This window comes from Chiloscyllium plagiosum, unplaced genomic scaffold (assembly GCF_037043375.1).
Source record: "Chiloscyllium plagiosum isolate Xiang-an unplaced genomic scaffold, Cpla_swu_hap1 HiC_scaffold_4, whole genome shotgun sequence".
NCBI lineage: Eukaryota > Metazoa > Chordata > Chondrichthyes > Orectolobiformes > Hemiscylliidae > Chiloscyllium > Chiloscyllium plagiosum.
In genome coordinates, this window is record NW_028270142.1 from 6,532,547 (window position 1) to 6,546,958 (window position 14,412).

A 14,412-nucleotide genomic window follows, 5' to 3' on the forward strand; every position below is an offset into this window, starting at 1 on the left:
TAATGGAAATAATTTCCTAGCGTCCACCCTTTCCAAGCCATGTAATATCATGTAAGTTTCTATTAGATCTCCCCTTAATCTTCTAAACTCCAGTGAGTACAATCCTAGGATCCTCAGCCGTTCCTTGTATGTTAGACCTACCATTCCAGGGATCATCCGTGTGAATCTCCGCTGGACACGCTCCAGTGCCAGTATGTCCTTCCTGAGGTGTGGGGACCAAAACTGGAGACAGTGTTTCAAATGGGGCCTAACCAGAGCTTTATAAAGTCTCAGTAGCACAACGGTGCTTTTATATTCCAACCCTCTTGAGATAAATGACAACATTGCATTTGCTTTCTTAATCACGGACTCAACCTGCATGTTTACCTTTAGAGAATCCTCGACTAGCACTCCCAGATCCCTTTGTACTTTGGCTTTATGAATTTTCTCACCATTTAGAAAGTAGTCCATGCTTGTATTCTTTTTTCCAAAGTGCAAGACCTCGCATTTGCTCACATTGAATTCCATCAGCCATTTCCTGGACCACTCTCCCAAACTGTCGAGATCCTTCTGCAGCCTCCCCACTTCCTCAGTACTAACTGCCTGTCCACCTAACTTCGGATCATCGGCAAACTTCACTAGAATGCCCCCAGTCCTTTCATCCAGATCATTAATATATAACATGAACAGCTGCGGCCCCAACACTGAACCCTGCGGGACACCGCTTGACACCTGCTGCCATTCCGAAAAAGAACCTTTTATACCAAGTCTCTGCCTTCTGTCAGACAGCCAATCCTCAATCCATACCAGTAGCTCACGTCGAACACCATGGGCCCTCACCTTGCTCAGCAGCCTCCCGTGTGGCACCTTATCAAAGGCCTTTTGGAAGTCTAGATAGACCACATCCACTGGGTTTCCCTGGTCTAACCTACTTGTCACCTCTTCAAAGAATTCCAACAGGTTTGTCAGGCACGACCTCCCCTTACTAAATCCATGTTGACTTGTTCTAATCTGACCCTGCTCTTCCAAGAATTTAGAAACCTCATCCTTAATGATGGATTCTAGGATTTTACCAATAACCGAGGTTAGGCTAATTGGCCTATAATTTTCCATCTTTTGTCTTGATCCTTTCTTGAACAAGGGGGTTACAACAGCGATTTTCCAATCATCCGGGACTTTCCCTGACTCCAGTGACTTGAAAGATCTCAACCAACGCCTCCGCTATTTCCTCAGCAACCTCCCTCAGAACTCTAGGATGTAGCCCATCGGGGCCAGGAGATTTATCAATTTTAAGACCTTTTAGCTTTTCTAGCACTTTCTCTTTTGTAATGGCAACCATACTCAACTCAGCCCCTTGACTCCCTTTAATTTTTGGGATATTACTCATGTCTTCTACTGTGAAGACTGACGCAAAGTACTTATAAAGTTCTCCAGCTATTTCCTTATCTCACATCACTAGGCTTACAGCATCAGTTTGAAGTGGCCCAATGTCTACTTTTGCCTGTCGTTTGTTTCTTATGTATTGAAAGAAACTTTTACTATCATTTCTAAGATTACTGGCTAGCCTACCTTCATATTTGATCCTCTCCTTCCTTATTTCTCTCTTTGTTATCCTCTGTTTGTTTTTGTAGCCTTCCCAATCTTCTTATTCCCAGTGCTCTTGGCCACTTTATAGGATCTCTCTTTTTCTTTAATACATTTCCTGACTTCCTTTGTCAGCCATGGCTGTCTAATCCCTCCCCGGATAATCTTTCTTTTCTTGCGGATGAACTTCTGTCCAGTGTCCTCAATTATACCCACAAACTCCTGCCATTTTTGCTCTACTGTCTTTCCCCCCCTAGGCTCTGCTTCCATTTTATTTTCGTCAGTTCCTCTCTCATGCCCTCATAATTACCTTTATTTAACTGTAACGCCATTACTTCCAATTTTGCCTTCTCTCTTTCAAACTGCAGACTGAACTCTACCATATTATGATCGCTGCTTCCTAAGTGTTCCCTTACTTTAAGATTTTTTATAAAGTCTGGTTTATTACATAGCACTAGGTCCAAAATAGCCTGCTCCCTTGTGGGCTCAGGGACAAGCTGTTCCAAAAAGCCATCCTGTAAGCATTCCAAGAATTCCCTTTCTTTGGATCCACTGGCAACATTATTTACCCAGTCCACCTGCATATTGAAGTCCCCCATGATCACCGTGACCTTGCCTTTCTGACATGCCTTTTCTATTTGCCGGTACATGTTGCGCCTCTGGTCCTGACCACTGTTAGGAGGTCTGTACATAACTCCCATTATGGTTTTTTTGCCTTTGTAGTTCCTCAATTCCAGCCACACAGAGTCCACATCATCCGACCCTATGTCATTCAGTGCCACAGATTTAATTTTGTTCTTAACTAACAAGGCAACCCCGCCCCCTCTGCCCGCTTCCCTGTCTTTTCGATAAGTTAAAAATCCTTGGATATTTAACTTCCAGTCCTGACCCCCCTGCAACCACGTCTCTGTGATGCCTACCGCGTCATAATCATTCACGATAATCTGTGCCATTAATTCATCTGCTTTGTTACGAATGCTACGAGCATTCAGGTAAAGTGCCTTAATGCTAACTTTCTTATCATTAGAGATATTGGAAGTCATAAGATGTCCTAAGTTATCCTTCCTTTTTGCTGCATTCCCAGTCTGCCTCAAGTTTAAATCCACCTGTACACATGCTATCCTCCTGCTTATCTTTCCATTTAACTCCATACTCCCTGTCGCTTTCACTTTCCCTTTCCCCCAACTCAGAAGTTTAAAGTCCTACTGACCACACTATTTATCCTCTTTGCTAGAACATTGGTACCAGATCGGTTCAGGTGGAGACTGTCCCAACGGTACAGATCCCCCCTGGTTCCAAAACTGATGCCAATGCCCCATGAAATGGAATCCCTCTTTCCCACACCAATCCCTTAGCCACGTGTTTACTTCCCTAATTTTCTTATCCCTATACCAATTGGCACATGGCTTGGGCAGTAATCCGGAAATTATGACCCTTGAGGTCCTGTACTTCAATTTCCTTCCGAGTGCTTGATAATCCCCAAACAGGTCCTCCACCCTAGCTTTGCCTATGTTGTTAGTCCCAACGTGGACCACAACAACTGGATCCTCCCCCTCCCGCTCCAATATCCTTTCAAGCCGGTCGGAGATGTCCCACATCCTGGCACCGGGCAGGCAACACACCATGCGAGACTCCCGATCCGGCTTGCAAAGGATACTATCTGTCCCCCTAATTATAGAATCCCCTATAACAACCACTTGTCTTTTTGCTCCCCCCTCTTGAATGGCCTTCTGCACCATGGTGCCTTGGTCAGTTGGCTCGTCCTGTCCACAGCCCTTTTCCTCATCCGTACAGGGAGCAAGAATCTCATACCTGTTGGACAAGGTCAAGGGCTGAGGCTCCTGCACTCCTGAACTCAAGTTCCCCCTGCCTGCCTCACTTACAGTCACATTCTGATGTCCCTGATCACTAACTGAATGTGAATTACTTAATCTCCCAGGTGTGACTGTCTCCTGAAACAAAGCGTCCAGGTAACTCTCCCCCTTCCGGACGTGCCGCGGTGTTTAAAGCTCAGATTCCAGATCATCAACTCTGAGCCGGAGTTCTTCCAGCAACCAACACTTGCTGCAGATGTGGTCACTGCCATTCACAATGGGATCAGCCAGCTCCCACATCACCTGCCCAGCCATCTCTGCTTAGTTAATTACTTTATTACTTTGTATAAATTTGAGTTAAAATACTTTCTGATACCTCCCTGCTATAGTCTTTTTCTAAAATCAATTAACAGATAAACCAAAAGGGTAAATTTTTAACCAGTCACTGATAAAGAAATAGAAAATACTTACCTTAACAAACCAGAGTCCTTATTAACTAGGTTAGAGGAGGAGGGCGGGTGGGAGACACTACAGTTGTAGAGTCTCGAGTTTAGCCACCTTCCTGATTTATATACTCACAACTTTCCTTCCCGGCTGCCCCCGCTCCTTGTGTGAAGAAAAAAAAAACACCGCTGCCCGCTACCAGTAAGTAATTTTAAAACAAACTGTCTTACCTTAGCTGCAGTCTTCTGGGTTCGTTTAACCTCAGCTGCTGCTCACACTCAATATCCATTGGTAGTTTTAAACAAAAATGAGAAACCAAACAACTATTGCAGAAAGACCCATTTTGTCAAAACTTTTTGCCTTGATTTCAACAGGACAATTTGCAAGAAAAAAAAGGGGAAATCATCTCCACTTTCCTGTCTGCTCACCACATCATTTTATCCTGCTTTTCATCAGAAACATATTTCATGAATGTGTTGCTTGATTCTGCCCCCACTGCACTCTGCAGCAGTGAGTTCCACAGATACACAACCCTCTGAGAAATGTAGTTTCTCTTTATCTCAGTTTTGAACTTATCTCCTCTCACTCTATATGTACCCTCTTTGTCAACACAGTGCCACAAAGAGGGACATCTGATCATAGTCCACCTTATCAATCCCCTTTAGTATTTTAGAAACCTCAGTCAGACTCTTTCTCCCCCCCCCCCCCCCCCCCCCTCAATTCTTCTGAACTCCAGTGAGTATAAGCCCAAGCTATTCAACTGTTCCTCATAGACCAGTACTTCCTTTCATTCTTGGAATCAATCTGGTGACCCTCCCTCTGAACTGCCTCCACATCGTTCCTCAAGTAAAGAGACCAAATCTGGATACACTGCTCCAGATGTGGTCTCATCAAAGCCTGTATATAATTGCAACAACACTTCTTTACTTTTATAATTCATCCTTTGGCATTAAATGCCAGGGTTCCATTTGCATTTCTTAGTATATGTTGCACCTGCGTACCTACTTCCTTCAATCCATGCACTGGCACGTTACATCTGCTTCCCGTTTAAATAGTAACTTGCCCTTTTATTTTTCTGGGAGAAAGTGAGGTCTGCAGATGCTGGAGATCAAAGTTGAAACTTTATTGCTGGAACAGCACAGCAGGTCAGGCAGCATCCAGGGAACAGGAGATTCGACGTTTCGGGCACAGGCCCTTCTTCATTCCGGAAGAAGGGCCTGTGCCCGAAACGTCGAATTTCCTGTCCCCTGGATGCTGCCTGACCTGCTGTGCTGTTCCAGCAATAAAGTTTCAACTTTTATTTTTCTGGCCAAACTGGACAACCACACACTTACCCACATAAAACTCCACCTGTCAGATTCAGGCCCATTCTCCTCACCCATCAATATCCATCTGTAAACTCTATTGCCTCATCACCGCCTGCTTTCCCATCTATTTTAGTAGCATTTGAGAATTTTGTTATGTTACAATCTGTCCCTGCTTGCAGATCATTTGAGATTGTAAATAGTTGAGGGTCTGCCCAACATCGTATCATTGGCGAACTTCGCCAGAATGCCCCAGTCCCCTCATCCTGATCATTAACGTGTTTTGTATTTTCAACCGGCAAGTTAGTGACTGTGTACACGGCCAGCAACACCTGCTTCCAAAGTTCAAAATACTATTCAACATTAGATGTGTTTCTCCAATTGTCTAGGTTTGCTAATTAAACCTGAGCGCATTAAGATTTAGGATTGTCAAGTCATGCTTGAAGTTTGGTACGCTTTCACGTACTGTAAAGTATATGTATTAGTACACGGGACTGTTCTTTATGAACAGAAAGAACATGAGCACACATTTCACCTATTGCACTTGATCAGGTGAGAGCCATTCTCTGGATCATTTCTCAGGGCGATAACACTCTCAATTAGGTCAACCAATACACAGACCACAATTTATCAGTATTCCTGAGAAATCGCAAACTACATTGAGGGATTGAAGGTTAGCCAGTGCGTCGCCTTCTGATAAGGAGACAATGTTAAATCAGACTAATCATATATTATTATCAGTAGCAGGTAAGTTCAAATTAATGAACATTCAAAAATACAAGCGATAATGAAGATGAACCAAAAAAAATTTCTTGATGTAGTATTTGACAATGTTAGTCTTTTAACAGTAAAAATAATACAATAGCTAATTTTTTAGAATATGTTGCATTAGCTTGTTAAAACGTTTGTGGTAAAATTTACTTGTATGGTATGGATTAGAAAATTGATGGTAAGGAAATAAAATTTGATGTAAATGGAAAGTAGCTTCAACTGGTGTTGTAAAGTGCAGTTAAGTGACTTGAATTTAAAAACAAAAATAATTTCATTACAGATCTGTGGATAATTTAAAGCCGAAACTAGACCAAGGTTCTGCAGATCCAACAGCTTTAATAGCAGCAGCTTTGAAACGCAAATTTGCACATCACTACAAAAATGATCATTGTAGTGAAAATCGACCTTCAGACTCTGACTTCCAGGCGAGCACAGAACCCCCAAAGGTCAGTGGAAATTTATTGCAGCTTTTCAAAACTCATTTCTTTTCAAATAGTGTTTCAGAAACATGAAGCTACTGATCTGAAGTTGAGGTAATGTCTTTAAATTTTGTACATTTTATTTTGTGATGTCCTCTTCTACTTTATAGAAAGAATGCATTTTTCAAAATGCTGCAATATCTGCTAGCTTTTAACTTTCTATCTCTATCACTCCTCTTAGTCCTTTAACTCTAACCTTTATTACATTCGCCGCCTCTATTTCACCACCTTTGGTTTTAGAGTCTACAGATGTCTGGGCCCTATTCTGTTTTTCAATTCTATTTTCAAGTTCAATTCAGAATCAAACTATTAGTCATCTTTCTAACTCACTCAGCCTTCATTCCTTCACTTATTATATCTATTGATTTGTTCTATTCTGAAGGTCTAATTAAAGGTTAAAAATGCTGTATGAATGGAATATTGGAATTGACTTAATGATGAAATTTTATACTTTTTTCTTTCTAATAGTTTGGACAACACATGCTGAAACCAACTGGAAAGAGAAAACCATTGTTGGAAACTTCACCTCATTCTTGATTGGAAGCTCAGGGCCGGGAAAGAAAGGTTATACTTCTCCTCTACGTGACTTTAATTTGCTTTGGACTTAATTGTATGAAGAAATGCTGTCACTACAAAATTCTCTGCAGTTTACGTGAGCAATATTTATAAAATCAGGTTTCCAAACAGTTTGGTTCACTGCCTTTATATGCCGGTTTGTGTTTTGCATATATTCACAGTGAAATGACTACTTGTTGTCAAATTGTAACATTTGAAGTTATCGTGTTGCTGTTTGTACATGTGTGAATACGGCACCTAAAGGGAACTAAATTGGTCAGGTAGTTTTTCTATAAATTATATTTTAAATAAGCCATGGCATTTTATTTCTGCTTTGGCTTTCACATTACCACAGCTTAATATTGCTGAAGTGGTGGTAACTTAGGGCAAAAATTGTAGGTTTGTAATAAGTTATACTGCACACTGATTCTAAAATTTACTTCCCATCATAAGCCCTTTTGATTACTTGATTTTTAAAACTTTTCAATTTTTGTTGTGTTCATTTCATTTTATTTTGATTGTGAATGCTGATGAAATTGACATACTGCAGCACTACAGTCATCAATGCACAAGGTGTGATCTTCTATGAGTTGGTGTTGAGTCATCACTTGGTTTGTATTGATTATTGCTTACTAGTTTTTAGCTCCTGACCGCCCAATCCTTCGTGCATAACCAAAAATTTCACAAGTGACTAAAGATGAACCAACTGAAAAAGATGGTAATATTTACTATGATCCTTTATAACTATTTATTTTATAACAAGTCCTGATTGGTAAAACGCACATTAAGTATTATTCCTGAAAATCCAGAACATAGAAGGTTGCAGCATACATGCTCAGAATTTTAATAATTGAGTGAAAAACATTTATGTATATCTTACACTAATAACTTTTGTACATGGATGGTAGTCCAGCATTATCCTTTTGTACTTTATTAAAAGAAAAGCTTTAAAGTAAGAACATTTAGGAGGTTAGAGTACACTGCTGTTGCATAATGCTTTGACCAATCAACAGGATGCCTGTTATTGCATGGAATGTATTTACTACACTACAAATACTGAAATTCTCGAGATCCAAATGCAGTGGAATAAGGAAGTCTAAGTTCGGAGGACACAAAAATACTTCAAAATTTTTAATTTACATTTTATACAAAATTTAAATTTTCAGTGCAGATACTCAAATTTAGTTTTTTTATTTCCACTGTGGGGAAACGTTTTAATCTAGTTTTTAAAATGAGAAATATTTTCTTTAAGGTGGGGTGCAAGCTGCTTAATGTTTGTAAAGGTGCATCATCTTGAGCACAATAAAATTATTACCTGAACAAATGACTTTGGAAAAATAAGGTGAAGCTTTTAATAAGCTGGAGTAGATAGATGCATAAAGAGGAATTTTTTTTTGTAAGCATAAGTGTTTGTTTTGAAACATGCCTCTTGTTACAATAAACCAACATTGATTTTTCACCAGTTTTCAAAAGAAACATTATAGATATTTGCTCCAGTCTCTGCTCCAGTCTTGGTGTTTCCCCGCCCACACTCCTTTGTCACATCTTACCCATACCAGAGACTAAAGAAGTAAAGCCACCGTTCAGTTTTCTTCATCTAAAACAGTATCTTTTATAGCAAAAACTGGAAAAGCATGCTATGTGTTGGTACAGCAATCTGGAAAGTAAGAAAAATCGAGCATTATTCATTAAAATATCTATTAGCTTTTATTTATAGGTAATACAAATAGTCATTTGGACTTGCTATTGAGAACCTGAGTATTGCTGAGAATAGACATCTATGTCGAAGTATCTTTGTCAAACTACCAATGGAAAGGAGGGGTATGATGATAAGATGGCAGATAGAGTCATAGAGATGTACAGCATGGAAACAGACCCTTCTGTCCAACTCATCCATGCCAAGCAGATATCCCTACCAACCTGGGATAGTCCTACTTGCCAGCACCCAGCTATATACATATCCCTCTAAACACTTCCTATTCACATACCCAACCAAATGCCTTTTAAATGTTGCAATCGTACCAGCCTCCACCACATCCTCTGGCAGTTCATTCCATACACGTACCACTCTGTGTGAAAAGGTTGCCCCTTAGGTCTCTTTTACATCTTTCCCCTCTCACCCTAAACCTATGCCCTCTAGTTCTGGACTCCCGCATCCCAGGGCAGACACTTTGACTATTTATCCTATCCATTCCCCTCATGATTTTATAAACCTCTATACGGTCACCCCTCAGCCTTCGACGCTCCAGGAAAAACAGCATCAGCCTATTCAGCCTCTCCCTATAGCTCAAATCCTCCAACCCTGGCAACATCCTTGTAAATCTTTTCTGAACCCTTTCAAGTTTCACACATCTTTCTAATAGGAAGGAGACCAGAACTGCACACAATATTCCAAAACTGGCCTAACCAATGTCCTGTACAGCTGCAACATGATCTCCCAACTCCTGTACTCAATACTCTGACCAATAAAGGAAGGCATACCAAACGCCACCTTCACTATCCTATCTACCTGCGACTCCACTTTCAAGCAGCTATGAACCTGCACTCCAAGGTCACTTTGTTCAGCAACATTCCCTGGGACCTTACCATTAAATGTATAAGTCCTGCTAAGATTTGCTTTCCCAAAATGCAGCACCTCGCATCTATCTAAATTAAACCCCAGTTGCCTCCTTTCAGCCCATTGGCCCATCTGGTCAAGATCCTGTTGTAATCTGAGGTAACCTTTTTCGCTGTCCACTACACTTCCAATTTTGGTGTCACCTGCAAACTTACTAACTGTACCTCTTATGCTCGAATCCAAATCATTTATATAAATGATGAAAAGTAGTGGACCCAGCATCGATCCTTGTGGCACTCCACTGGTCACAGGCCTCCAGTCTGAAAAACAACCCTTCACCACCACCATCTGTTTTTACCTTTGAGCCAGTTCTATATCCAAATGGCTAGTTCTCCCTGTATTCCATGAGATCTAACCTTGCTAACCAATCTCCCATGGGGAACCTTGTTGAACACCTTACTGAAGTCCATATAGATCACACCGCTCTGCCCTCATCAATCTTCTTTGTTACTTCAAAAAGCTCAATCAAGTTTGTGAGACACGATTTCCCATGCACAAAGCCATGTTGACTATCCCTAATCAATCCTTGCCTTTCCAAATACATGTACATCCTCTCCCTCAGGATTCCCTCCAACAACTTACCCACCACCGAGGTCAGGCTCACTGGTCTCAGTTCCCTAGCTTGTCCTTACCACCCTTCTTAAACAGTGGCACCACGTTTGCCAACCTCCAGTCTTCCGGCACCTCACTTGTGACTATTGATGATACAAATATCTCAGCAAAGGGCTCAGCAATCACTTCCCTACCTCCCCACAGAGTTCTTGAATACACCTGATCAGGTGTTGGGGATTTATCCCCTTCTATGTGTTTCAAGATATCTAGCTCTATGTCCTTTTCCACTGTAAACACTGATGCAAAATACTCATTTAGTATCTTCCCCCATCTCCTGCGGTTCCACACAAAGGCTGCCTTGCTGATCTTTGAGAGGCCCTATTCTCTCCCTCGTTACCCTTTTGTCCTTAACATATTTGTAAAAACCCTTTGGATTCTCCTTAACTCTGTTTGCCAAAGTTATCTCATGTCCCCTTTTTCCACTCCTGATTTCCCTCTTAAGTATACTCCTACTGCCTTTATAGAGTCATAGAGATGTACAGCATGGAAACAGACTCTTCAGTCCAACCTGTCCATGCTGACCAGATATCCCAACACAATCTAGTCCCTGGCCTATGTACCTCTTCCTATTCATATACCCATCCAAATGGCTCTTAAATGTTGCTATTGTACCAGCCTCCACCACTTCCTCTTCCAAGAATTCATTTGATCTATCTTGCCTATACCTGACAAATGCTCCCTCCTTTTTCTTTTTCAAATCCTCAATTTCGTTAGTCATTCAGCATTCCCTGCACCTACCAGTCTTTTCTTTCACCCTAACAGGGATATATTGTGTGTGGACTCTTGTTATTTCTTTTCTGAAGGCTTCCCATTTTCTAGCCATCTCTTTGGTTAGGGCATTTGTATTGTGGAAGAGAGTGATGATTAGATGGTAGATAAACTGTCATTGGTCAGGGCATTGTCCTAAGAAATGAACTATAGAATGTGTATCATCTGTTTGAGTTGATGCAGGTGTAGCTGTTCTTTCTGTTTCAAAGAATGGAGACCTGTGCATTTATATATACAACTTCCTAAACATTCCAAAGGTGCCATATTGGGAGGCTGACTGACAATCCCCAAATTGGTTATCAGCATCTTTCTTAGTCCACTCCAGTTTAATTAGCAAATGTTGTCCAATTGCCATATCATTCTTAATGTTGGTCATACTGTTTACCACTAACATAGGGTGCTTTGGTCAAGCCAAAGAAATAATGTATATCGGTTTCAGTGCTGGTGGGATGTTAGATGTAGAGGGCAGATGTACAAAAAACATTTAGTTAAAAATCAAAGAGCATCTTGCTTCGCTGTTCACACTGCCAAGGTACTGACTATAACCAATCCAACCAGCTTACAAACTCAAGTGTCCAACATTGGATAGGATTCTACAGTTAGACAACACTTGCTAAATAATCCTAATTGTGCTTAAAATAACTAACAATTCTAAATTTGTTGCTAATGTTGTATACTTGCACTCTGGATGTTTATATATGTATAAAAATACAAAGGTCCTATTTGGACTACATACACACTTGGTACAAACTCAACAAAACAGGTAACAACTGTTCATTAGTTCATAATGCAAGGCAATGCTTTGATCAATCAACTTGTTTAGTTTAAAATTTAAAGCTTAACAGTTATATGTCAGTCAACATCTGTGCATGCTCCTTGGCAGTACCTCTGTCAATCAGGGTCCAACAGCCAATTAACCAGCACACTCATACATTAAAATGTTGTCTTTCCATTGGTGGTACTTGGTAATTGCTCTGATGAATGCAAGATAAAAAATGGCAAAACAACAATGTCTTTTTTTCAACAATACATAGAAGTGCTTGAAAGATATTTAACTATAACCTTGGAACTGTAAAGCTAATATATTGCAGCACCTATTCTAAGATGAATATAACTGTCTAACAACTGTATTTATATTCCACAATATTGATTTTACATTTTTTCAGTATTCACTGCTATCAGATTGCACGATTTAAATTGTTTAAAATATGGCTTCAGCACCTAAGATCACACAGTGACGACTGCTTTTATCATTACAGGTAATTCTCCTATAACGCCATAGTTGTGTTCCAGTGAAGCCTTGCTCAGTAGAAAATCATTTAATATGAATAATGGGGCCTATGGTAAATGGGAGACACTGGCACCAACGTAACAGTATGGTGCAGAGACACTGGCACCAACAATTGCTGAGTTTCACTGGGGTCCTACACTGCAAATCAAGCTGATATTTCCAGAGCTGTCACAAAAGTTAAAGGTTGTGTCAAAGGAAGTGGAATCTCCAAATTTACCTGTTTGATTGACTCAGACTCAAGTTATCAGAAAACATGGGCCAGATTTTAGAACTTAATGAAAATTACTATTTATTACATATAAAAATGTGCTAACTACAAGTAACCTACTGAACTGCTGATGTACAACTGTAAAGGTTAAAACTCTTCTTCTCCTGATACTATTTCCTAGTTACCAGTTAAAATCAACAGTTTGCAGCAACTGATGGGAACAAGCAAACTGGCTTTCTTCAGGTTTTAGGTAACATCTGGCTTTTCACATCAAAAGTGTGCACATAGTGAGAAACGTATCAACTGTTCAGCTCTCTGGGAACCAGAGTTGTCAGGTTATGAACCTTGACATCCAGGACTAGTCATAATTGGCTAAATCTCACTGTAAAATTCTTTGAATAAACCTGTTCAGAGATGCTATTGCTGTATACATCTCTGCAGCAGGTGCCTATCACCAGTTTCCTCATTTCCCCTCCCCCCACCGTCTCCGTCAAATCCATCGAATTCAGCACCGCCTTCCTAACCTGCAATCTTCTTCCCGACCTCTCTGCCCCCACCCCAGTCTGACCTATCACCCTCACCTTGACCTCTTTCCACCTATCACATTTCCGACACCCCTCCCCCAAGTCCCTCCTCCCTACCTTTTATCTTAGCCTGCTGGACAAACTTTCCTCATTCCTGAGGAAGGGCTTATGCCCGAAACGTCAATTCTCCTGTTCCCTGGATGCTGCCTGACCTGCTGCGCTTTTCCAGCAACACATTTTCAGCACCTATTGAAATCAGACCTAGTTAGACATAGGGACACTATCATTGCGCTACATACCCTGGTACTATGCCATCTCTACACCTTGAAGCTTTTGCTAAGCATCAGAATAAACATGACTTGAGTTTCATTAATTTGTTTTTAAAAAGTACAGCAAGTCCTTCAGTCCTTTGTTGTAAAACAGTGCAAAATAAAGTAAAATACAATGGTCTTTACAATGCTGAGCTTTCATTGCTTTAGAAGCTCTTTGTACAATGTCACAATGCAGCACTACTAGAACTTTAGGGAACAAACAATACTTTCAATTAAAAGCTTTACAATTAAGCTAGATCATTAAAATGTATGAGGTAAGATATTATTGATAATTGTTGGAGATTTATGATGAAGGGTGTTGTACTTTCTCTAGCCCCTCAGCTAAGTGAGCTGCTTTCATTAGATGGTATGTTGACAAGTCTGGTAGTCTAACAATGGGGTTTTTTCATTAAGATCTGGAAGTTATATGATTTGGAGATGCCAGTGTTGGACTGGGGTGTACAAAGTTAAAAATCACACAATACCAGGTTATAGTCCAACAGGTTTAATTGGAAGCACACTAGCTTTCAGAGCACTGCTCCTTCATCAGTATCACCATGGAGATTTGATAGCTACTGACAAACAAAAAAATTGGTAAATACTATTTCAATATATTACATCTCTACGTTGAGACTTTATAGTGAAGCAATTGCCTTTGTTTGAAAAGGGCTTTAAATTGTATTTGCATCTTTATATTCAATGGCAAATTATTTCTGCATTTTCAACTGTTTTACCCTTTCATGATGGCATTATGGTAATGTCACTGAACCAAGACTACAGAAACCCAAGATAATGCTTGTATTGACCCTTGAAAATGAGAATAATGCTTGGCCTCTTATTCAAATACCTGCTTGCAAAAGAACCCTCATATTTAAGTATGATCAGTATCTAACTGATGAAGATAAAGATGCTTGGATGATCTCAACCCTGCTCATCTGAGGCATGGTGCCCTCAGTAGTAGATGTCTATGGTTAGTCTCTCTCCGGTGACCAACTAACCACATATCTACTACAAGCCCACCCACTCCCACAGTTACCTAGACTACACCTCCTCCCACCCTACCTCCTGTAAAAATACCATCCCTTATTCCACCACTGCTGTTCCCAGGATGACCAATTCTACCTTAGAAAATCCCAGGTGGCCTCCTTCCA

The 14,412-nt window shown here is 40.5% G+C and overlaps 1 protein-coding gene across 2 annotated transcripts in view; it reads left to right on the forward strand.

The window, feature by feature from the left end:
- mtfr1 (mitochondrial fission regulator 1) overlaps nt 1-13,586 on the forward strand; it is a 33,440-nt gene extending 19,854 nt beyond the window's left edge. Inside the window, exons 8-10 of one of the 2 annotated variants that reach the window (XM_087985937.1) lie at nt 6,177-6,342; nt 6,844-6,939; nt 12,187-13,586. In XM_087985937.1, coding sequence (XP_087842063.1) covers nt 6,177-6,342; nt 6,844-6,912 — 235 coding nt within the window. In that variant the 3' untranslated portion in view covers nt 6,913-6,939; nt 12,187-13,586. Of the gene's footprint in view, nt 1-6,176; nt 6,343-6,843; nt 8,396-12,186 lie in introns of those variants that run through there. The other variant, XM_043689288.2, reaches the window with a different exon arrangement.
- The last annotated feature ends 826 nt before the right edge of the window (nt 13,587-14,412 follow it).